This window comes from Haliaeetus albicilla, chromosome 13 (genome assembly GCF_947461875.1).
Source record: "Haliaeetus albicilla chromosome 13, bHalAlb1.1, whole genome shotgun sequence".
Lineage (NCBI taxonomy): Eukaryota > Metazoa > Chordata > Aves > Accipitriformes > Accipitridae > Haliaeetus > Haliaeetus albicilla.
The window spans coordinates 18,647,018-18,671,855 of record NC_091495.1 but is presented as its reverse complement, the minus strand read 5'-3'; the positions used below and the strand labels follow the sequence as shown (position 1 = coordinate 18,671,855).

Here is a 24,838-nt window from a genome sequence, read left to right as displayed (position 1 = left end):
ATCAGCGGTCTACAAAAAGTCAAAATGTGATGTTTTTTGCTGCTGCTGTTTCATACACAGTTTCCTTGACCCTTTCCCAGTATTGCTTATGTCATGCAGAACAGTTTATCAATTATGGGTTAGTACAGACTTTTACATATGCAGCATTTTATTAGACAGGTCAAAAAGTCAAGAAGAAAGGCAATTATGTTCACTTGTTATTCTGCAACTGTATGATTTAACACCAAACCTGTTAGGATGATTTTCTGTTCATCATTCCTTATGCATCTGAGCCACTGTAGCTCTATAAGAAGTTTAAACAGGTACTAGAACACTTCAAAATATTCTATTCCAAATTAAAGGAATACTATAGAGTTGTTCTAAGTCCAGCTTTTTATATTTTGATCTTTAATAATAATCTACTGACATTTGGGGAAAAAAGCCTACTAACATTTTCTACAGCATGAAGGAGAGTAAAGAACACACAGACATATGATGAATTTTACCAGTCTAGTAGTATTCTTCCACTTGAGTGAAATGAGGGGTAAAAGATATTGAGTATACTTATCACTCTGAAATATATGCTTTTAGAACTTGTTGTTATGGATACAAAGGATTTGTTAACTAAAATATTTTATTTGGAAGTAATAAATATTTTATTAGGGGCAACAATAGCAAAGATAGCAGCTTTTAAAAATTCTCATTCCTTTCAGCTAGGTTTGAACATATGCCAAAATACGTGAGAGAATTGAAAGGGCAGCTAGTGTACACGGCTTCTAATATGATTATTATGATTATGACAGAGTCTCTAATTTTGTGACCCCATTGGTATGCACACAAAGAGCTCGCTTTAACTTAGTACAACCACCAGAGAATGTGCTGTGTATGTGTGTAGAAACCCCATAAGGGGGAGCTCTCTTACTTGGTCCACTGCCTTACCAAGTCCATCATATCTTAGCATATTTTCTTGTTCTTTCTTTTTAACAGTGTTGGAGGAAATGAAAACATAAGCACAGTCACTACACTAGCAAGTAAGTGCCTTTTTCTGTAAACTTGATAAATATCTGGAGCTGGTTATTAAAACAGCTATTGTCATAAAAGAAGACATGAAGAACCATCTACAATTTGTAGCATGACAGAACAAATCTCTTTGTATTCAGTGTCCAGCGCTGAGTTAAAGTTACATAACAATCAGGCTGTAATTTGCTGTGCATGACTTAACTATGTATTTGTAATTCCTAGGGGTATGGTTGTTTCAGTATTCTTCTGTTGGTTATAGTTCTGTCCAAAATATGTTGGGGATAGATGAATCAAAGATCTTAGATCATAGCCTAAAGAAACTGTTTTGACTGTGTGGGAGAGTTGTTTTAGGCAGGAGCAGAATCACGTTACAAGATCAGATTTTACATGCTTTTTAGAGGTCAGGGCATTTTAGATCTGGGATGTTTGTAAGGTTGGTTTGTAACCTAAGATCTAGAAGGGAATCTTGGGTCTTTAAGGTTAATACATCTGGGGAGAACAGGCTAAAGGATTTGATTCCAACCCATATGCAGTTAGAGTATGACAGCATGAGAGTCTCCTGCCTAAGCGTAGGGTTACTCAGCCTCGCTTACCAGGCAAAATGGCATTGCTAGCCAAGATGATCATGTTAAATCATGAGATATGTTAATTCATGAATTCAGAAATTTTGAAGGCAAGGAAATAGTTGTCTGGTGATGAATCTCCATGTTTATTGTACTTAAAAGTTAATTTTTAATAGGTATCTCTTAAAGCTTTTTAATGGTCTTTTACCAAGCTCTAATCTTTATAACCTCATTTGCTATCTGCTGCAGTAAGCAACATTTCAGTGTGCTATCTTTTTCTGCAGACATTCTTCGTGAATTCAACCCATCCCTGATAGGGTATTCCATTGGCACTGGAAAGGAGACTACAGATAATGCTGCACTCAACCAAGCTGTGGCAGGGGATCATGCAGAGTAAGAGGAAAAGTCTTAATTTTAATAGAAAGTTGATTTTTTCTTTAAAACTCAGTTCTAACTAAAAAAAGGCCCAAACCTTGGACTTTGGCAGGAGTGCAATAAGGCTGATAGGCAAGCCCAGATATATTTCTTTAGCCCATCTCTATCATGAACGCCAAGAAATGTGATGGGGCTTTGCAATGTTTCTAATCTATGTCAAATAAATTAGCAGCAAAAGCAATGCTTTCTCTAGTATTTTCAACCAAGAAGCCCAAAGCACTTTACAAGCACTACTCAGAAAGCTTCACAACCTTATTATGAGGCAGAGAAAAAATATCCCCATTTTATACGAGGTAAATTCAAACCCTCTTGTTAGCAGGACCAAGAGTTTGTGTAGAGAAACTAAGATAAAATTGTGGATTGCTTATGGTCAGTCTGTGGCAGAGCTGGGAATTAACTAGAGAACACTATGCTCAGCCTTCAGTGAAATTCATATCATATCTTTTTCTCTTGGGAACACTTCTTATAAGACATGCCTTAGTGGCTTGAGGCCATGTAATAACATTGATACATGCATGGATGCTTCAGTGATATGTGTATCAATAGCATCTGTCTGATATTGGGAAGGAGCAAAGTGCATTTTGTGGTAGCACAGTGTATTTTCTATATAGTTTGTAAAAGTGTAACTATGCAGCATTTGCAAAGTGGTTGAATGCCTGTTGGATGCTAATTATTTCCTCATTTTTTTTCCCATCACTATCTCAAAATATAGCCTTTTTTGGGTATCATACCTTTCATTCAATGACAATTGGACTTTACCAGCGTTTTTTAGCCATTATGTGAGGAATGTCCATTCATCAGTTTTCCTCTTTGCCTTGCTGTCTATACAGGACTCCTTTTTAATTTTTATTACTTTACTTCTATGATTTTATTTGTCTTTTATTTTTAGGGATGTTCCTGCACAGGTTAGAAGACTGGTGGACCGCATGAAGAATGATACTGTGAGTTTAACATGTCATTAATATATTTAGAATGAAGTTATATGGCATCATTAGTTTCTAACAGACCAACAGCAGATGCAAACAGTGGATGCTAAACATTAAGGTTATGGGTACAGCAGTGTACAGTATAACATCCCCCAGCACAGAGTGTGTCAGTAAAAAATAATCTATAGTTTTGTCTTAAATGAATTTGTACCAGCATGTGATAATTACTATCAAACCCAGATAATTGTGATCTTCTTAACATTTTTACATTTTACATTTTACAAGTGACTTGTAAATTCAGTGCTGTTGCTTCCCCTCCTGACCTATGTCACCCTGTAAGATGACAGAACTTTTTCTCTGCTGGAATTTTGCCATGGTACTATTAATTATCTTGTAAGCACATGGGTTTTGCAGCAGTAATGATACGTGCTAGGATGTTGAGGACAAGCTTTTCAAGTGGCAAATTGTGTGGAGTGAGGAAAGGACTTGTTTTCTTTAAAAACAATTTAGTCCCTTCTTTCCCTCAGCCATCAGCTAATTTTTGATTTACACATTTGTTGTCAGGAACTGTTTGATTAATGGTCTGTAAAACACACATTAGTATGAGGATTGCTCGCATATTTTTCACCTCAACTAGTGCTTTTAATGTTTGCAATTTGTAATTTGACAAACGTGCTATGGAATCAGTGACCTAAGTTAGATGATATTATTTTGGCTTTCCAATTGTGCATTTGGAAAGCAGCCAAAAAGCTTTCAAGATAACTGTGTGTGCATGTCTAGTATAAATACTCCGGTGAATACATATGGGCAAAAATATTTGCAGTACCTTCCTTTTTGGTTCACTTTCTTGTAAACAAGGTTTCACTCTGATGGCTCTATCTGAAATGAGATTAAAAGGGATAGCAACTAACAATGAAGCAGCTGGATGGTTTTCATTCATACCATTCAAGGCTCCTAAGTACTACTCTGTCATTTATTGGCTTGGAAACATCACACAAAAGAAATGCATGCAAATACCTTTTATTTAACTGACAAACTTTATTTAACTAATAAACTTCTTTCTAACTTGAAAGAATGCTCATATTAGAAGTCATATATCTTTGATTTAAGAGCTCTTTTTTTTTTCTTTTTAAAAAACCTGTTTAGTGCAGGCAGAAAATTTTCCCCACTTTTAATTTGGATAAATATGTTTTGAGACCAAACTACCAAACAGTGTGTTTCCCAGCTGGGATATGTTGCCTTCTGCCTTTGAAGATAGATGTTTTTAAACCACTTGAGGCTGGTATACTATTGCTACTTTTCTTAGTAGTGTTTTGCATGGAAGTTGAAGCATTAAGATATTGAGTACAACATCAGCTACATGATGCTAAGCGTATCAGAACTTTTCCTCAAAGCTAAGAAGGTGTGTGTTTACTGAAGCATTACTAGCTAGCCCTTTGCAAAATCCTTCCAGAGGAAAAAGTTCTGTAATTTTGTACCAGTACTGTTAAATAGAGTTAATATTGCCCCTCTATTCTTTGCAGTTTGTCTCACAGCAAGACTGAAATCCATTGCTCTCCAATGTTTTCCAGCAGGATAGCTGCATTATTTATGACACAGTAAAACATATACCATCCTTTTTGCAAGGAAGATATATTCCTAGAACTGCAGGAGTAGTCACTCAGTGTATACACAAGATATTACTAAGGAAAGCATACAGATGGATTTTGAGCAACAGTTTTCTGAAGCAAATAATTTTTCATGGTACTACTGATGTTGTAAATCTTATTTAGATCATCGTAGTTTCTACATCTTCAGTCATGACTACAAATGAATTTTTGTGGTGGATGCTTAAAGAACTATAGCCAAGTACCCTGAGAAACATTAAATTTGTGAATTTGTGTTTTGTATGTTGCCTGCCCCCCCCCCCGCTTTGTTTTTTTTAATTAATGAATAAATTTCATTCCATCTCCTTCTGTGTGCAGAGAATAAATTTGCAGACTGACTGGAAGCTCATAACACTTTTCATAGGAGGAAACGACCTATGCAAATTCTGCCACAATCCAGTAAGTCCCCTGCTGCCTGGAGCGTGAACTGGGCCAGCCTGGGTGTAGGGTCTCTATGCATTGCAGTGGGTGAGAGGGCAGAACTCATTGGGTGAGACCAAAATAAGGTAGGTCTTACTTGTGCAGCTCTGGAATGTAACCGTACTGACACCTTCAGGTTATTCAACCTGATGTTATGATAAATGAAGTGATATCCTTAGAAGACCTGTAAATTACATAATTGTGGCTACTTTTTTTTGCTGTTAACTAAGATAAGTTCCCGTTATCTAGTCACTTCACCACCTGTAGATGAAAGGTCAAGGGTTTTTGCTCTTTGCCTTGTGCACACCCACACTCCTAAGTCTTACTCAGTGCTCTCTTACTGGTTTCAGCGCTATGGGAATGGTTCTACCAGCAGCTCATGCTGATGCAATTATATATAATATAGTACATGTTGTATATTTATGTAATATATGAACATACTGTATATAGTCTTTGGTATGTGTGAGTATAGAGGAGGTGAAAGGCTGTGGCAGACTCCTCAATGACGAGTCTTTCCTACTTACAAGCAGCAGAGCACATGCTTTTCATTCTGCATGATTAATTTGAGATTGGGAAAAACAGCAAAGCAGCACAGTAAGATGGTTATAAAACAAGGAAGGAGCAGGTTAGCCATTCCTACCTTCTGCTCCTGACCCAGACTCAAAACGGCAGTTGCACATGAGTGTGGGTGGCAAGGAGATAGCATGTCTGCATCCAAAGATCATGGTGATACTTCCTTTGTGTTGCATAGCTACAAATAGTGCCAACCACAATGCTCTTGGTGAGCTATGATTTAGGAAATGAATAAGGAAACTGAGCTGTCTAGTTTTGTAGAGTAGGCCAGTGGGGCTCTCAATGAACTGCTGCTTGAAATTAAATCAAAGAGAATTAAGGCTGAAAATAAGACAGACATTTCTCATAGGGAAGTTTATTTGACTGTTGAATAGTTCCACAAGTGAAGAAATAAAACTTGGATTACTTGAGACAATTAAATTAGAGGGCTTAAACCATTCAAATGGAACAGGGAAATTTTGCTGCTGAGAGGCAAGTATATAATTTGATTTCATTCCCAGATAAACACCTAAGCTTTGCCAGTTATTATTTGTGGCAGGTAAGGAGCATATGGGAGGCATGTTGCTAATAGTCCATATAGCAGAAACAAACTTACTTTTACACAAAATGATCTCTACTAAAGATGGTGCCTGTTAGCAAGTTGTTAGGCATGCTTTTAAGACCAGCCCAAGCAAGCCTGGGGATGGAGGATGTTGTGATGTCTGATAATGCCCCCTGAATTTGCTCCCTCACTGGTATCCAGTGGCCGCTAGATCTTTTCTTGCGAGTGAGACAGCTGTGATGGGAAAGAAGAAAAGCAGAGACAGGACGGTTTTGCCTAAGACTCCGTTACTCTTGACCCAAGAGTTAGAAACATGAATGCTGCTGTGAGACACTCTAGCTAGTCACTCTTTTGCCTGCTTGACTAAATCGATAATAAAATGCAACCCTCTTCCTTCAACAGATACACTATTCTCCTGAAAACTACACCTACAATCTACAAATAGCTTTGGACATACTTCATAGAGAGGTAAAACAAACTTTTCTAGTATGTGGGAGTGGGGATCGTGTTCTGTTTGTAAAGCAGTCACTGATCATTGATTGAGAATTTAGTTCTTTGCTTTCATCTGAGGAGCACTGCTGTATGCAGAGATGCTTGCTTGCAGGAAAATCTTTGTGAAAAGCAGAAAGGGCTAGAGAAGTATTCTACTGAAGGAATAAGGATGTGCTTGGTTCTAGCTGATGTGCTGCAGACAAATAACATAAAAAGTGTTGTAACAAATTTGAACAAACATACAGTATTCAATGGCTAGAAAATGCTTTGCTCGTTCATTATACTGCAATTAAGTATATTTTTTGTGGTCATTAAGAGAGAGATTGTGTTATTACAGATGAGGGTGAGGATGACGAGAGTACTCAGAGTTAGCAGGTGTCTGAGCCATGCTGAGACTTATAACTTGTTTGGACCTTTTAAAAATCATCATTTTCAAGTGACCAGCCATCAGCATTTAAAATAGAACTAGGCAGCATAGGCAGAGGCTGTAATTTAGTATTGTACTTGTGGGGGATTAATTATTGAGAAAGTACTTTGAACACCTCTGTTATAAATAATGCAAGCTGCCTGAATCAGCAGGCTGCTAGCCGAGGTCTGCTGTGGCTGTGTAGGGGCAAAGATGGCACTCTGTGCTCTGGGTGTTGGCTATGGGTTTGCTTACTCTCTTGGCAGGTTCCACGAGCATTTGTGAACCTGGTGACAGTGCTTTCCATAGCAAGCCTCCGGGAGCTGCATGCGTCAGAAAACAATACCTGCCCAAAGCTGCTTATGAGGTTTGAAGATGATTTATGTTACAGCTCTCACTGTCACTCACGGAAGGCTGCAAGGTCTTCTTGGGAAACTTTTTTCTTAAAGGGAAAACGTTCTAGTGTTTCAGACCACCAAACATATTCCTCTGTGTATGCACATGTACCTACAGGTTGATTTCAACACAGTGTTTAGAAATACCTGGCTGTCTGTCACTGTCTCTGTAACTGAGCCCTGGTGTTACCACTTTTTGTGGAGGTGCCACTTCAATGACTCATCACTTCCACTGCAAGGGAGTTCAAGCCAGAGCAGAAAGAGCTCAGCTGTGCACTCTTTGGGCAAAGACAGAGAAGAGATAAGACACAGAGTTTTCTTAGTTCGTCACTTTAAACTAGCTTTATTTACAGACTTTCTGCAGTCTTAAAACTCTCCTTCTTGCTTCTGTAGTTTCTGATCTCTGTAATCTCATTGCTAATTATTAGTTTTATTGTTAATTAGTCTCTCAAGTAGATGTGTGGGATGCTTAATCCCACTACCTGTTGCCTTGAGGCTCAACAATCCTCCCAGGTCAGCGTGAATCTGCCACTGAGCTGGCAGGCCTGTGCCTCAGTGAGCTACTGGTGACTCAGGTAGGGTCCAGCATGTCCCCTCAGACTTGCTTCTGGCAGGACTTGCTTGGTTTCAGAAAAGCAAATTTCGGCTTTTTGGGACAGAATAACCTTGTCCTGTGAATGTAGGCAGCCATTGAAGGTGATTTTACAGGAGGAACATAGATGCAACCCTCTTGCTCTGATTTAAGGGCTCTCTGGTGGCTGCCAGTGGAAAATTAGCTTTTAAACTCAGCATGCTGGTGCTTTTGATAACCAGCTGTAGTTTTTCTTTTTAACAAAGGTTACTGGCTACAGTGCACCTGTATCTCAAGACCCTAATTGTTGGACAAGGATAGTTAGTGGAGCCTTTAAGATTAGGTATCTCAAGATACCTGTAACCTTTTCCCATCATTTCAGGTGACATGCCAAATTTAATATTTGCCTGTCTGGCAGCAAGAAAGTCTACAGGGTACTAAGCAGATCCTTTGTGGAATAATAAATGCCATGCTACTGAATTAAAGAAGGACCTGAAGGAGGGGTTTGGTCTTGAAAGCTTGTATCTTTTTTTTTTTTCCTGAGAGTAGCAAATAACCTAAAAAGAGATTGCCTCCACTAATTTTGCCTTGCTTGTGTTACTGAAATACTTCTGAAAACACAATATAGGCTTGTATTGCCTTTCATGTAGATGTACTCTAGAAGCAAAATCTTGTTTTGTTAGTTGCTCTCCATTAATACAAGTTTGGACGTTGTAGGGATCTGTGTATGCTTTACATATATCAACTGCATCTCTTATAGGTGGTATTTCTCTAAGAGCTCTCTCAGGGATGCTTTGCTGTGATCACATGACAGGATTTTTAAAAGAAGTCCTTTTTCTCATTTGGATTTGTCAAGTAATAATGAGGCATGCCTAGGAAGAGGGAGCACCAGAAGAAAAAAATCATGTGCCAGAAGGATCAAAATTTCAGGGAGGGATAAATGTGGCCAACATGAGTTCACAGAAACTTAAAATGGTTCAGGTTGGAATGGCTCTCTAAGGATGGAGATTCCAGCATCAGTCTTGGTTCTGTTTTGGTGCTCTACCATCCTCCATGTGAAACATCCTGCAACTTGTGACCCTCAGTTGATTAGAATGAATTTGTGTGAACTCTGTCATCAAGGATGCTTGCATAGTTCTGCTGAAGCAAACCACATTGTGCAGGTGTACTTATGAATGGTTTTTGTGGTGGGTTGGCCCCAGGTGGCAGCCAAACACCCACACAGCCACTCATTCACCCCACCCCAGCAGCATAGCAGAGAAAACAAGAGGAACATGAGCAAGAAAACTCATGGGTCCAAATAAAGATAGGGAAATCACTTACCAGGTACCATCACAGGCAAAACAGACTGGATGTGGGGAACTTAACTGAATTTATTGTCCACTAGCATAAATATTTAATTACTGATTCAGGTATTGGGAAATAAACAAACAAGTTAAACAGCTAAAGCACCTAACCTCCCTCATTCCCAGGCTCAACTTCACTCCAAGCACCTCTCCCTCCTCCCTTGTTTCTGCCGCAGGGCACCCTCAGTGAGGCACGGGTGGTGCAGAGGATTGGGGTCTGGATGTAGCAGTATCTCTCTGTCTCTGCTTCCTTCTCACTCTTGTCCTGTGCTCCAGCATGAGTCCTTCAGACATGTGTCTGCTCTGGCGTGGGCTCATCCACAGGCTGTGGTCCCTTCAGGGGAGTGCCTGCTCTGACATGGAGCACCTCCTCCTCATTCCCACTGTTGTTCTCCTCCTCTCCCTCTCTAGTGTTTTCTGTCCCTTTCTTAAACAGGTTTTCACAGAGGCACCACCATCCTGGCTGACAGGATCAGCTGTGCCCTGTGGCTGGTTTGTTGAAGCTGGCTGAAACTGGCTGTGTCCAGCACAGGCAGCCCTGGCCTCTCCTCACTGAGTTCACTCCTGCTGCTGAAACTTTGCCATGGGCACCCAGTACGGTCTTTGTCTGCATGGATCCTTTTCCTCACTTTATGCTCATGAATTTATCCCTAATAAATATGTTTCTGCTCAAGAATCAGGGCTGTGCAGAAACTCAGAGGTAAGAGCTAATGCTCCTATTGAGCGGCCTTTCAGAGAAATCCGTCTCGGAGAAGTTTTTAACCCTGCAGCTTGTCAGCTCAGGAACGGGGGAAAAAGAGGGGCAGATCTCAGTGCCATGCTCTCATCCCACAGGCTCCTGTGCCCTTGTGTCATAAACCCTGAGGACAATTCCAATGAGTTCAAGAAGTTGGTCTACTTTAACAGAAGGTATCAGGTAAGGCATGTGGCATTTGTTCTAGGTTTAATGTCATCCTCCTGTTGATCAAGAGACCACAGAGGGCCTAATATTTGGAGGTGGGGGACAGTTTCCACTCATTTTAATGACATATTTGTAGTCATGATTTTTAAAAAAAAAGGGGGGGGGGCAGATGGGAGTAGGCTCAAGATCTTTACAACTCTGATTCACTAAACCAACAAAACAGATGAGAAGAAAAATTGTTAGAGAGCCATAGAAAGTAGAGTATGTCAGAGACCCAGCAGTTTTTTGATCACTTATGTCACTGGAGATCAGATTAAGTCAAAGAACATGATAACTCAGGAACAAACTTCAGGCATGGGATGTCAGCCAAACCAAAAACGCTTTGGTGGTTCTGGAAGAACATCTTTTTGACAGAAAATCTAATTACTGAGCAGGTTGCCTGCTCATGTCAGTCAGGCAGCCATCCCCAGGCTGCCTCTCAGCAAAGAAGCCCAGGATGCGTGTCTCAAAAAGATAGCTGGATTGGCTGCTTGGCACAAGCTGGAAACCACAGCCACATCTGGGTTTCTGCACTAGGGAGGGGGAACCCCTGGGTGAGATGTACATGGACGGGGGTACTCGATGAGCTGAACGTAAAAGAAGGAAAGGTGACAACTTTTCTTTGACTCTTTAGGAGAGAACCCGACAGTTAGTGGAGAGTGGAAGGTATGACACTACAGAAGATTTCACAGTGGTTATACAGCCATTTCTGATGAATGTGAACATGCCAAAAACACAGGTAAAAACAACCAAAAATCCGACACCTATATTAAATCCTGGTGCAATTCCCACTGACTTTTCAAAATTGTCTTGGCTGTAAATGTGACCAGCAGTTTTCTGGCCTAATAATTACTATATTCAGTTGAGTTAACATCCAAAATTGCGGAAAATGTTTATGGAATACCTTGGAGATAATGGGCAACAGGAATACAGACCTTGAAGGCATAGCTTGGGGCACTGAGTCCACTCCACTGCGATCAGACAACTATGCAGTAGATATTTAGTTCAAAGTCTTCACCAGGGAGCACTCCCCCTATATCACCCATATATCACAAAGTCCCTTCCAGTACTTTGGTAAATGACTTTTAGTATGAAAACCCATGTGCTTCAAAAGACTATAATCTGTGTATCTCAGGAGGAAATAAAGAATACAATCGATATCTGTGCCCAGGTATTCTGTACCCAGAGTCATTAGTTGCCTGTATTCCTTATTACTTTGGAAATCCTATATTAAAAAGCTTCTCAGTTCTAAGTTACTAGCGTTCTCTGGCCCGGTTTAATTCTCTTGGCCTCAGAGGCCTTTGCAGCTACTTCAGTTTGAAGTCAAATGGGATATCTCGCTGGAAGAGAGAGGGGATAATACACAGCTTGTTGCATATTTCCTGCCTCTGTGACAGCACCCGTCTTGTTCTCTAGGAGGGGCTGCTGGACAGTTCATATTTTGCCCCAGACTGTTTCCACTTCAGCCAGAAGTCTCATTCCCAGGCTGCACGCGCTTTGTGGAACAACATGGTAAGAGTTTCAAAGGTCATATTGGTCACTCCTTGTTTGCTCCATCCTGCCCTTGGCAGCAAAAAAACCCCCAGGGAGCTACTAGGTAGCTAGCCCTACCTCTTCTGAACCCTTACTTGTGTTTACAAAAGAAAAGAGTGACCATGTGAAGAAAGGTCACCTGAACTGTTAATCCAGTCATATCAAACCAGTAAATCTCAGGGTATGTTAAGACTGGGGCTGCTGGGCCTTCTCCTAGGGAGATGATGCCTGCCTGGCACATTGACCATCAGGCCATGTTTGTGGTGTATGGGAATTAACCTCTTCAGCATGCAAAGAAGCTGTGCATGGAGGCAGCCATCAGCATGGGTGCAGTGCACTGCAGTTGTCTTCCTGTGCTGCAGAGGTGGTTTCCAGTGGCTGGTAGCACAGCATTACTTGTTGCTCTCTGACGCTCATTCACTTTCATTCTGTGCACTCCCTTTTTTCCCCACAGCTGGAACCCTTGGGGGAGAAGACACATAATCAGCAAATAGAAGATGAGATTGTTCTCAAATGTCCAAGTGAGGTAAGTTACAGGGCTTTCTGTGTTTATATGGAGGTGCTAGGAGTGGCTGGGAGTCTGTGTGAGCCTTTACCAACTGCCTGGAGCACTGTCTCAGTGAAGGGGGTCTGACTCTTCCCCACATCGTTTGTGCCACTGCCACCAGCAGCAGTATGAGGACTCCCCCAGGAGATGGAGGGGAAACTCATCCTAGAAGTAAGCTTCTTCACAGTCACACATCACAGTTGGCCAAAACATAAGGGAGGGGTGTTTGGCCTACCTAGTCAAGACCATCAAGTGTCTACACTGAATGGCAGAGCTTCAGTGGGGGAAACAGAGCGACGATGGCACCAGTCAACACAGCTCTGCAGAGGTCACTGGGACTACCTTGCAGTGGGACCACAAGCTTCTTGTTAATCACACAGAGCAGGGTCCTGGGCATATTCTGTAAGTTCTGGCTGTGTAAAAATATTGCCCCAGGTATACACTGTTATTGTATGGGTTTTAAAAAAGCCATTTCTTTTTTTTTTTTTTTTTTAATCCCTGGAATTCATTTGCATGAAGCTGCTAATCATCTGGAGACATCTAAGAACTGAAGGCTGGGGAACTGAAATCTCCATGTATTCTTCTGATGCTTTGCATTGACTCAGATTTCCTTGCTTTGTAGGCTGAGCCATTCCTGAGGACATATAAGAACAGTAATTACACATACCCTAACCAAACTTCAGTAAGTGTCAACATCACCATCCCATTGTTATTCTGCTGCATCTGTTCCTGTATAGTAACCAAATGAGTCATGCTCTGCACCGCAAGTGAAATCAGCCTTTGGCCAAAGGGTCTGAGAAGCTGAGTACATGGCATGGGACTGGAAAGCACTCCCTGAGTGACGCAAAATGCATCCGGAAATACCTGTAAGAACACATGCTCGGACAGCACAGTTATCAGTACAGGATGCTACTCTAATCTGAACAATACTGGATATGATTATTGAATTAAGCAACCAAGACCTCTCTGGTTAATTACATGCTAAATGGGCTCTGGTTTATTCACCTGGCCTCTACTAGGAAGATCCTAGTTAATACTGACTATACTTGCTAGACAAATGCTATTCAGCTTTCTTCTTCTATTTAGAATTATGGAAGCCAGCTGCTATGCGAGGACAGGTCTCCATCTTCCCCTCCTGCAGCTTCAGGTAGTCTTGCCTGTTTTATATTAAGAGGCTGAATTACCTTCAACTGTCCTTCAAGATGAGTTTTTATTTTTGCTGAAATGACTGCTGGACTGTGAAAAATACTGGTCAGAAAAGATGTCATGTTTTTCAGCAGCTGCTTTACAGATACAATGCCATACTCTCATGCAAGGTAACGTTCTGACTAAGTAGCTCCACTTAAATCTCTGCCAGTGGAGAACTTCAAAATATCTCATGATAAAATCCAAATTTGTATGCTGACATAGCCTATAAGTGATACTACCTAACTCTTGGGGAAGGAAACTGGAAATCCAGCTTCATGCATGTTAAGTCATAGCAGTATTCAGTTTTTCAAGTAACTTCATATTGTCTTAGTCCTTCTATGTCTTCTTACAGCTCTAGTATGTTGCTCCTGCTTTGTCTAATACTGCATTGTTTTACCTTCATCTTGGTGCGGGATATTGTTTGCAACTTATTGTTACTCGCTCTTTGCTCTTCTGTCTTTTCAGTAGCAATGTTAACTGTTGAGATGCTGAATAATAGGCATATGCTGCTGCTACAACCACATAAGATGAGCTGGAGAGAGCTCCTGTTTTATCACCTGGATATTGCAAAAGCAACATGTCTGAGCATCAGAATGCACAATGGCATGTTTCACATATATAGTGGTGAAAAAGAATACCTATTTCCTATCCAAGTTCAACTGCATCTCTTTCCTTTGCAGTGCATTTCCTAAAGCCAGCTGATGTGAAAATTATAGCAGCCCTTGGGGATTCTTTGACGGTAAGAAGATAGCGTTTTTATTGTTCTCTTGGTAAAACTACAAACATGTGCCTGCTCCAGCAGAGGGGAAATAGCTGTTGCACCTAGAAGCAAAGATCCATTCATTCATGGATGACAATAGATCTAGCAGCTAGAACAAGAAAGAAGGTGTCAGTTCTCCAGCACTGTTCCCTCCACATACATATTCACATGCTTTTGAACTCAGGCAAAACCACAGGCAAATCCTTTAAAGATGTACTTAAATAGTTTGCTAAATTGGAGACAGAAGAGATCAGATGCTGTTGAAACTAATGGGACATAGTACAAGCCTTAAGTTACTGTGTTTTTCAAAGCTTTTCTGAATAGGAACAGACTGGTGAACCTGTTTTTTTGCCTCGGTTCTTTCAGGAACAGAGTGTGACTAAGGGATGTTGGATAATAGCATTTTATTCATTTTAGCATTAATGAGATAAGGATGTACAGGAGTGAGAGCCCCCTGACTTTATCCCTTTCAGAAGATATCCAGTCTTTTTATTGTGCCTGTTTTAACTCATAGCTAATTTCTTTATCAAGATGTAGTCCTTGCTGACGATGATTATCTTTGGTAGCCTAGAAGGAATATGTCTCAACATCCAGATATCCTATATTCCAATTATGTCTTTCTGGCTAATGTTTTCATACTGGTCAAAGACTGAAACTCTCCAGCCAGCTCAAAGGAAACACTGGGCAGAAAGATGTAACTGGAACATAGATTTCTCTGAATCTGAGCCTTAACAACAAAGACATTATGTGTACAAACCGTGAAGCCTTTACAACTCTCTGGCAGGTATGTTGCTAAAACTCCTACACACAGGAAGCTACTGAAATAATAGAAGCATTTGAATGCAAACCTGCAATATTGACAGATGAAAGATATTCTGTATATAGCTGTGGTTGCCATATTATAATATGCAGGACCCTGCAGGTGTTTCTGCTTCTAAGTATAGTCTGTAGGAACTGACAATAAAATCTGCTTTCATAGAAAGTGCAGTGGTGCATTGCTGTCTCAGAGCTGCACTTGGCCTGTGTATAGTTATTCTGAACACCAGTCTTCCATTAATTCAATAAAGCTTATACATAGAAGAAAATGTAGTATTATGATTTAATCTGAGGTAGCAGCAAATAGTCTGCCTCGTCTTGTGTTCTACTGAAGTACTACCCCGTACTCAAATTTAGCATGAAACTATAGTATCACAGCTGGCAGGCATTCTGCTTCTGAATTCTGGTGGTGTTTTAGAAGGGAAGTAGTTGCTAGCTTGCCTCTTTCTTCAGAGTAATTGTAGAGAGTGCTTTCTTCCTTGCTGTAGTACTACTATAAGTCTCTCCATTTAGCACAATACTTTTCAAATTGGTGTAAAGGTATTATGGTGCTTCTTTCTGAGATATGTTTGTTTTCCCTGTTGAGTTCATATAGTGTTTCTTATCATTAGCCAGAAAGTTTCATGTGTTTGTTTGAGACATTGTCATCATTCTTGAGTTAACCGCAAATGAGTTATTCAGCTCATCTAGACCCATGAGAAGAAAGCCTTTGTTCCATGGCTCCATCATATATTTTGTGCGTTATATACAATATGATGCTTGTAAATAATTACAAAAACGTTATTGATGCATTCTTCAGGAGGAAGGTTGGAGAAAAGCCAGATGCCTTCTAAAGGTTTTGAAGAGATGTATTCAGAAGTAAATAAAATGACTATGTATGAATGACTATTTTCTTAGTAATTGTGCTTTAATTTAATTTCATTAATGAAAAATAATGTCCAGGCTGGTACAGGAATTGCCTCAGATAATATCCTGGATTTGGGCGCTGAATACCGGGGCCTGTCTTGGAGGTAAGTCTTCAGCCAAGATGATGAGGAGATGTATATTCTCTCCTGTAAATAATATTATTCCACACATTTTGGGGCTTTCAGCTGTCCAACAGTTGAAAAAAAGTTCCTTCTCAGGCTAGCATTTCTTGTGAAGATGTATCAAGATCCAGGATTTGTCATAAGGTTGGCTTCACAGAAAATTTTTTCTCAGCAATGGATTTTAAGCTAGCCTTTTGACTTCTCTCATGCTTTCATCTTTGGCTGCTTGTGACAGTTTGTATTTTTATGGTGGGATGGCAAGTTGGACATCTACAAAACTGGAGAAAAATCACTGAAACAAACAAGTCAGAACTGGTTGCTTTTAGGACTTCTCAAAGTTTTCTATTTCTGAACTTTTTGTAGCACTATGGAAAAGGGTTTGTTTAACCAGAGAACTTTTACCACATGCAGTACACAATTGTAAAAGACTAAAATTTTTTGGTGTGATGATGTAGCTCTGTTGACTGAAGCAGTTCTGTGCTGTCCTAACACCTTTCCATAAGCCGGGGTGTGGCCTCAGTGTGTCCCACCAATTGAAAGCTGGAGAGAGAATACCTCTGTGCAGGAAGCAGGAGAAGAGAATGAGGAGCTGCTGCTGCAGCTGTCTTGTCACCCAGGGGCTGTTTGGTGCTGCCTTAGAGTGCCTTCATGAGGCTGGAACGGGCCTCAAAGTCGACCTTTTAATCTGCAGTACTTTAGTGCTCAATCATTCAAGTATGTAGCGGTATCAGGCATTTTTCTGCTATTTCATAATGACTGACTATGCCCCTCTACAGCTGCAAGATCATTAAATCCTTCTGACAAGCATCTTTACCACTGAAACCTAAGCCATTCTCCCCAATAGCACTTCCACTTCTGTCCTCTCCATGTAATCTGATAGATTAATAGTTACCAAGTTTATCACCCTTTGCTTTTTCTCTTGATGTGTGGTAGGTTTTCACTTTGCTTATTGTCTGTGTTCAGCTAAGAGATGAGTGACTGGGATTTCTCTTTCTCATTTTAGTATTGGAGGAGATGCATCATTAGAGAATGTGACAACTCTACCTAGTAAGTAAATGCTTTGCTAGATCTAATTGGCAAGGCTAAAGAGAGGGAATGGGCTGATTTCCAATATGTTTACAGAGAGTTCTTAAGTATCTCAAAGCTGGTTTAGAGAAATTAACAAGAACTACCTTTCAAAGAAACAATATCCTAGGACTAATGAATAAAAAGTTGGCTTCACCAGTGAAGCTGAGAAGCAGCTAGAAATTCCCTTCCTTTCTTTTCCCTGTCCTTTCTCAACTGCTTGGTGAGTGTTATTTGAATTTCTAAATAAGCTTGTTATGTCCATGTTTGTGATGCAATCAACATCTGCTTTTAATAAATATTCCACCACAGCTTTTTCCAAAAAGACATGTTTGCATTGAGTAGACCTCTTTGGTAGATAAACCTGACTACTCGTACATGTAACCTGAAGGGAATAATTTTAACTTTCTTTTCACCGAAACATGCAACTTCTCGTAGCTCAGTCAGTTAATGTAAAGCCACCTGAGTTTCAGTTTGGATCAGCTGTAATAAGAAACTTCCAGTTGAAGAGGGCCAGTAAACTGTCCTTCTGTGTGTTGCCCATTATTATAAGCAGACTGTAACAAGAACACAATTAGAATAAGCAATTAATTGATTCACTGGATGCTATTACATTTGACAAAGCCTTCATTAAAATGTGGTTAAATTCAGTCTTTGAGATTAAGGTAGCTTTTATAGTTTACAATGTGACTATTTTCACTCTCAGCTGTGAATTATTCAATTATTCTGTCAACTTCCTTTTGGAAACTACTATGGAGGTAATGGAGAACATGGTGGGATTTCATCAGAACCATGCATCTGAGGCTTTCTTCATATTTTGTCAGTAGTATGAGATTTTGCACAGCTCTGAAGCAGACCCAGATCCTCTAGCTGAAAACAAGCTTCTGCTGGGCTGAAGCCCATTCAGGATCACTTGACAAAGTCACCATCACGTGACTGAGGATTTTATTTTAGGCTTTAACCACTACAACATGAGAGATAACTGCACACAGTAGTCCTCAATTCTGCTCATCTTATCCACTGGTGACAGTGCAGGGCACAGCAAGCATGCTGCTGTCTGAGTTGCTGCCAGCTGGTGATCCCTCTCGCCACTGCTTGGTGGATGCATCTAGTTGACTGGAGGCTGCAGCAGTTGTGCTGTGCTGTCAGAGGGCAAAACTGTGGCAGTGCTGGTGTGTGCTAGTCTCTGTAGACAGGGAGCAGATGTAGTCATTTTTCCTTCATTGCCATCTTTCTTTTTCAGACATCTTTCGAGAGTTTGATGTTATGATCGTGGGCTATTCGACCGGCACCGGGAGTGAGAAAGATTCAAATGCATTCCTTAACCAGGCAGTTCCCGGAGCACAGGCTGAGTATGTAGCTTTTTGGTTTACATTTGCAGGTGATGGATACTTCATCTGATTGCCTTTCAACTATCTCATGTGCTGTCACAACTTGCTCTGAAGAGCAAGCAAAACCAGTCTAGCTGAAAGTTCAGAGTTGAAAATAGGCTCTAAACCTGTTAAATGGATGGGCTTATTTCATAGCTGAACTTTCAAATGAAGCCAACAGTCTTGGTTATGAAATCCACAAACAAGAAACTGGCAGAAACTGTTTGGTGGTGGTGGTTTCTACTCTTCCTCTTCAACATCTATTCATTTATCTATTTATCTGTCAATAAATCTCTGAGAGCATGGATATTTTCAGAAAATTAGTGTGAGGAAATTGGTAGAGAGATACTAGGAGAAAAACTAGATGAAATCTTCCATAATTCTGGCCTCAGGCTTCTGATTTAAACAAGCAAGAGTGGACAAGAGAGAGGAAAAAACCTAGCCACAGTCTGGAATCTGACGAAAGGAGAATTGCTGATGGTCATATATGGGTTTTGGTGCATTGCAGACCTGGTGCAATTGCAGCCAGTTCTGCCAGTGTAATAGGAATTGTAATGTCTTGCAGTCATCTGAATTTAGCTCTCTGCTTTTAGTCACACATGGGAGGCTGCATAAGTTGAGCTTTGCTGTACTGCTTATCCCAGAAATCCCTGGCTTCTTATTGGAAGAGTCAATGCTGTTTAATTAACAAAACAGATGGCTGCTGGAATTCAGTCATAGTTTGGGCACAGGTTCTGGCAGACCATGCCTGGATTTGACACTGTTAGTTGATATTACCCAGACCTTAATTTGTTTGCTTGTTTAAAGAAAAATTCCTCTTACTTCCCAAAGAGGTCTTGGAAGTGAAGTTCAGAAGCGAAGTTCAGAAGCCAAGTAAGGTGTTTGAGTTTGCTGTATCTAAGCAAAGATTCTTAGGCTTTATCAGGTATTTTTATTGCTCTCCTCTAGGCCTTGAGTAACCTCTGACTTGTACTAGCAATCTCAATAAAAGCTTGGATTTCCAGACAGAAATAGTCTGCTAGGTGCCCTGATATATCCTACAGCCCCCCATACCTGAGAGAAGGGATTTTGTTTCCTAGTGACAACTGAATGTATCTGTGTGTCGGTGAAGCATGTGCAAGGATTATGGCTCTGATTCAGCCATTAATGAGAATTTATTAACATACTTCTATATGCAGCATATATCCAGATTAGCTTCAGCTTTTGCTTGTTATAGAAAAGAATGAGAGGTGCCTGTCTTGTATTTTATATCAGTTAAATCCTAAACAGGCTTTTGGGAGTGGTGGGAAGACTTGAAAGAGGATACACAACCTCTTAGTTCACCAATATGACTTAAAGCAGCTTGTATCAGTAGCAACCGAGGCATTACTATTAAATAGTTACTTGTTAGCTGTATGAAATGAGATGATGGATGTTAGTCTAATGAAAAATAGTCCTCTGTGGTTTCTCTGTCTCATAACTCTCTGTAGAAAGGGATGCAAAAGTAAAGTCCTGTAAATTACTACACTAATATCCCTGAACTGTTTGATGCTTCTTTTGGGGTTCTGTTCTGCCACGCTGTGGCTCTTGATGCATCTGAGATTAATGTATCCTAGCTGAATATTGAAATGTATTGGAACATAAGGAAATGTTTCTCCTGCTTTAGGTATTTGGCCCTGGAATGATGATGCAATCCAGCATTTATTCTTCATCAGCCCAAAATATCCATTTTTCCTATGATTCATAGGGAAAAAAGAGTCCACTAGCTAATGCTGGTATTTCAGAACTGTTATCTGGCCTTTCTCACTTTTGGGTGCTAATCTGGAAACAGCTTTCCAGAGATGCTGGGACCTGTCTGAAATCAGGTAGTTCTGCAACCTTACCAGCTTTTGGAAACCAAGTGTAAGGGTTTCTTAGAATGAAATCAGTGGGCTGCTTTGCAGAGCTCTTTAGTGAACTTGATGGCAATGTAGCAATGCAGGTCTCATTCAGCAAAACGTTCCTATGCCTATCTGCATTCATTGCCAAAGTGATGCTGGAGTTAAGGGTAGATCTGAAGCATGTTGCTGAAGCAGAGCCTGGCTGAGATCTCTGATTTCACATTAAAAAAAGGAGGTTGAGAATTTAAGACTGAGAGAAGGGAACAGGTGACATGAACTGTGAATATCTCTATTTCCCATTAGCAAACAGTTTCTGTTGATCAAGATCTAAATTTGGTGGAAACTGCAGCTCAAGGATGGGTGATTGCTGGCACTGCTTCATTCAAGATGTTAGATCTTACTGACTGCGTTGGCTCAGGATGCATCAGCACTTCAGTGACTGCATGAGAAATCAAAGGTGTTGCAGACTGTCAGCTCAATAAGTGGTGTTTTCCTCTGGATCAATATTGAAATTGATGCCCTAGCTTAGGGGTTTCCACAGTAAGAACAGAAGGAAATTGTGACCACTTGTGGCTTCTGATAACTTTGGGATATAAATAAGTAGGTTATGACATTGGACAAGGGTAACAGTGAACAGAACTACTACATGCATACAGTGTCTGTGTCACAAGTAGATGTATGACAGGGCTCATTCGCTGATAAATACTCTTATGTTAGTGTTAGACCGGTATTCAGTTGAGCATTGCAAAGGAGAGCTAAGCTCTGGTTGCCATACAAAACAAGTGTCATGCTTATTAATGTCAGCTGATATGCTTCCAGTAATGACAGACAGTCAGTGAAGTGTTTCTAATGAGAGCCTGGCGGGATACGCAGCTCATACCATACTACAGAGCTGCCTGGAAGGCCAAAGCTTTGCAACCATGTTCTCTTTTCTATGCATATTTGAGGATCAGCTTGTTGGGGCAGTCAAACAAGGTTGAAGTGTTCAGCCTAGGTAACTCAAAATTCATGGCAGCTTATATATATAAAAATATATGTGTGTGTGTGTGTATACGCAAAAAAGAGAGAGTACATGCTCACCTGGCTATTGGAAAACAGCGAGGCTGTCATCTTAACTTGTCTGAGTAATCTTGAAAGTTTCTTGGGTTTTTAATTACCCTGGGAAGGTAGTGTGCACAGAGCTGTTTTGCATAATTGAAAATTAAGTATTGACTCTGGGTGCGGGCTACAGAAATGAGGGAGGTGTGCACAGTGAACTCTGAAACACTTCCGCTTTGCAGCGGGATGAGCTGTGGTTTATGCATGACCTTGCTCAAGAGGTCAGTTAAATATTGGGACTTGGGATTCCCTTATTGTTTCAGTCTGCAAGGAATAGATTGACAGCAGCCTAGTTCTAAACAAGCCATCTGCTTACAAACATGTTGCTGTGTCTGGCTTTTCAGCTGGTTTAGGTGTTAAGCGCTGTAATAGAAGCTAAACTTACGGTTCCAGATTAATTACTGAACATCAGTAAAATCAATATTCAAGTTCAGTTTGACGTTGACTTTCCACAAAGATGTGACTGTGTAATTTGATCATGGCGACATGAGTATTGTACTGTCTCCTCACTCAACTCTTCTAATACCTGACAACTTGATTTAACGTGTCTGAAGAGCGTTAATGTTGATCTCTCCATACAGGTGTTTCTTTCACTCACTAGTTGTCCTTCTTCACAGGCACTTACCAGCCCAAGCAAGAAGTCTCCTGAGACTAATGAAAACTGATCCTGTAAGTTGTCTGGGACTCCTTTAATCTTAAAGCATGAAAAGAAACAGGTGTTGTTTCACATGATAGATCCACCTGCAATGATACTTTGTGCGTATCTCAAAGTCAAAGAAATTCAGGCTCATTATTTTCTTTATTGCACAGAGAATTGACTTCAGTGCTGACTGGAAGCTCATAACGGTGCATATTGGAGGCAATGATCTGTGCAACTATTGCAAAGACCCTGTGAGTAGTAGAACTGGTTAACTGAAACTGTAGTGGGACTGTGATGTCGGTGTAGAAACACATCAAGGGAAATCCATAGATTCTTAGAGCCTTCACAGAGATAACATGAGCTATATATGTGCTGCTATATGTTTTGATGGGGGTTGTTGCTGACAGTGCCCTGATATAAAAACAGTTACCAGCAACAGTGTAGGATGGTTTTGTTTTCTCTGGCTTATTCCAGGGTAAGAACCACTGTCTTTGCTACTGTCTTTTGACCATAAGCAAAAATGGAAGGGAAGAAAAGCTTCACTCCTCTGATGTGGTAACTGCTCTACTGCTAGCACGGCCTATTTAGACATCCAAGAAAGAATTGTACTGCTTTGAACTACCACTAGTCCAATCCTACAGTTGTCATCACCCCATAACTCACAGTGTAGGGAGGTGCTAGGAGCAGGTGAGGTATGTATTAGGGAAGTTGCTGCAGTGCTCAGTATCATTTGAATTTTATGCTTCTCTGGATTGTGGAGAAGCCTTTAGGCTGCCATGAGGAGATCATGGGAGTTGAGTGGGCAGGTGGCAGGGAGAGGCCACCTTTCTCTGCCAGCTCTTACTCTCCTGCCTTTAATATGCTAACTTCTTGTGAGCATTTTCAATTCTGCAACCCCTTGTGCTTGAGAAATTTGCTGCTTCTGCAGGAGCCTAGCTAGGCAACTTTGCTGCTGCTGCCAAGTTTTATGGCTTTATTTATAGCTATGACCTTGACTAGCAATGATTTCACCTAATTTTATGAGAGCTTATCAGCTGGCTGTGAGCACGCCTATGGCTGTTTGGTTTATGCTGTTCAGCATGCATTCAGATGGGGTACCTTCCTACCTCTTTAAGTGAAGGACCCAGTGGATTTGGGTTAAATATACTGCTACTCAACAAGGTTTCTTTTAAATCAAAAATTTCACTGAGTCTTTCTACATTTGAAATTAATTGATATGCTTAAAATCCCTAGTCTCTAGAAAGAAGCAAGAACATTCTACTGACCACAGTGTTGTATGGCAGAAAAAGTGAATTAATGTGATTCTCCAGCCTCCCAACCAAAATGCCTTGTGTCTCCATTTAGCAGTAATCCCTTCTCTTCTGTTTCTATCAGGATCACTACTCAGCTGTGAATTTCGTCAGAAGGATTCAAGAAACTCTTGATATTCTGCACAAGCAGGCAAGTGCTCTGAAATTGTCCTGGCATTCTAGCTTGTACTGGTACATGACTGACTGGTGCTAGCTCTTCTGTTTGCTTGATTTTGGGCTGCTTTTCTTCCATTCTGGTACCAAACATATTCCACTGACTTCTACAAAAGCATTTTCTTTTGTCTTGTCTATCTGAGAGTAGTGAGATGCAGTCTGAAATGACAGAGTGTAACACTGGACCATGGTGTTGGAAAAGAATAAAAAGCTGAGCTGGGGGAGTTTGGGGAGGGGGGTTGTTGCTTTTTTTTTTTTTTCCTTCCAACAATGGAGAAAGGGAAGGGGTGTCAAATAGCTGGACTTTGGGGTAAAATAAATGCACTGTGCACTGCATAACCAGTTCCTTCTAAGTTAAAGTCTGATTTACTTTTCAGGTTCCAAAAGCTCTAGTGAGTCTGGTTGAAGTGATGGACCTTCTCCCTCTGAGACAGTTGTTTGTGGATACTCAAGTTCAGTGCCCCACTTACATGGCAGAGTAAGGCTTGTTTGACTGACTTTTGTACCTGAACTTACTGCCCGTGATGATAAATCATGTTCTTATTCCATGCTTCTCTTGTCATTTGAACTGGTGGTCAAAGGTAGCTCTACAGTCCTACAGACATCCCATGCAGTGCTGACATCACCCTGCCTGATGGCATTGCCTTCTCTTGGCTTTGACCTAAGTGTTGTCAGAGGACCTGTGTTTTGTCCATGTCTACAATTGTAAGGTTTCATGTGATACATAATGTACACCTCACTGAGCTTGGGTTAAAGTTACTGAAGCAGGGTTCCTCAAGGTGGGGTTGAAGTCCACAAGCTTGGATTTGCAGGCCTTTTGAGGGAATGTGAAGTATTTGCAGAGTAGACAGGTTTCTCTTCTTTCAGAGGCTTTATTGCAATGGGTAATCTGCATTTTTTTCTGACCCTCCAGACAGGGACAAATTCTGTGTCTTGGGAATGCAAAAGGAGTTGTTGATTGGAAAGGTATCACCTCAGAGGTAATGCAGCCAGTAAATTTCAAAGATCTGTTTTCTAGTTACAGAGGGACTGGCATGCACCTGGCATGCACCTCTGTCAGGCTGCAAGGCTTTTGGATGCCAAGGTGTAATGAGTGGGACAAACTCTCATAGTACAATGTACATCACTTTGATACACCTGGGGGTGAAACCAAACTGATTTAGAGTAGTATCGTTCATGTGAGGCAGAAAATAAGACTAAGGGTTGAAATTATGAACG

At 40.7% G+C, this 24,838-nt stretch overlaps 1 protein-coding gene across 1 annotated transcript in view; it reads left to right on the top strand.

Moving 5' to 3' along the window:
- PLB1 (phospholipase B1) overlaps positions 1–24,838 on the top strand; it is a 90,874-nt gene that overhangs the window by 37,283 nt on the left and 28,753 nt on the right. Inside the window, exons 21-40 of the mRNA XM_069800333.1 lie at positions 967–1,010; positions 1,847–1,955; positions 2,887–2,938; positions 4,888–4,968; positions 6,506–6,571; positions 7,268–7,368; positions 10,148–10,229; positions 10,888–10,992; positions 11,670–11,765; positions 12,241–12,312; positions 12,956–13,015; positions 13,420–13,480; positions 14,202–14,260; positions 16,040–16,107; positions 17,129–17,172; positions 18,434–18,542; positions 22,135–22,186; positions 22,328–22,408; positions 23,532–23,597; positions 23,998–24,098. Of these exons, the coding sequence (XP_069656434.1) occupies positions 967–1,010; positions 1,847–1,955; positions 2,887–2,938; positions 4,888–4,968; positions 6,506–6,571; positions 7,268–7,368; positions 10,148–10,229; positions 10,888–10,992; positions 11,670–11,765; positions 12,241–12,312; positions 12,956–13,015; positions 13,420–13,480; positions 14,202–14,260; positions 16,040–16,107; positions 17,129–17,172; positions 18,434–18,542; positions 22,135–22,186; positions 22,328–22,408; positions 23,532–23,597; positions 23,998–24,098 (1,509 nt within the window). The remainder of the gene's footprint in view (positions 1–966; positions 1,011–1,846; positions 1,956–2,886; positions 2,939–4,887; positions 4,969–6,505; positions 6,572–7,267; positions 7,369–10,147; positions 10,230–10,887; positions 10,993–11,669; positions 11,766–12,240; positions 12,313–12,955; positions 13,016–13,419; positions 13,481–14,201; positions 14,261–16,039; positions 16,108–17,128; positions 17,173–18,433; positions 18,543–22,134; positions 22,187–22,327; positions 22,409–23,531; positions 23,598–23,997; positions 24,099–24,838) is intronic.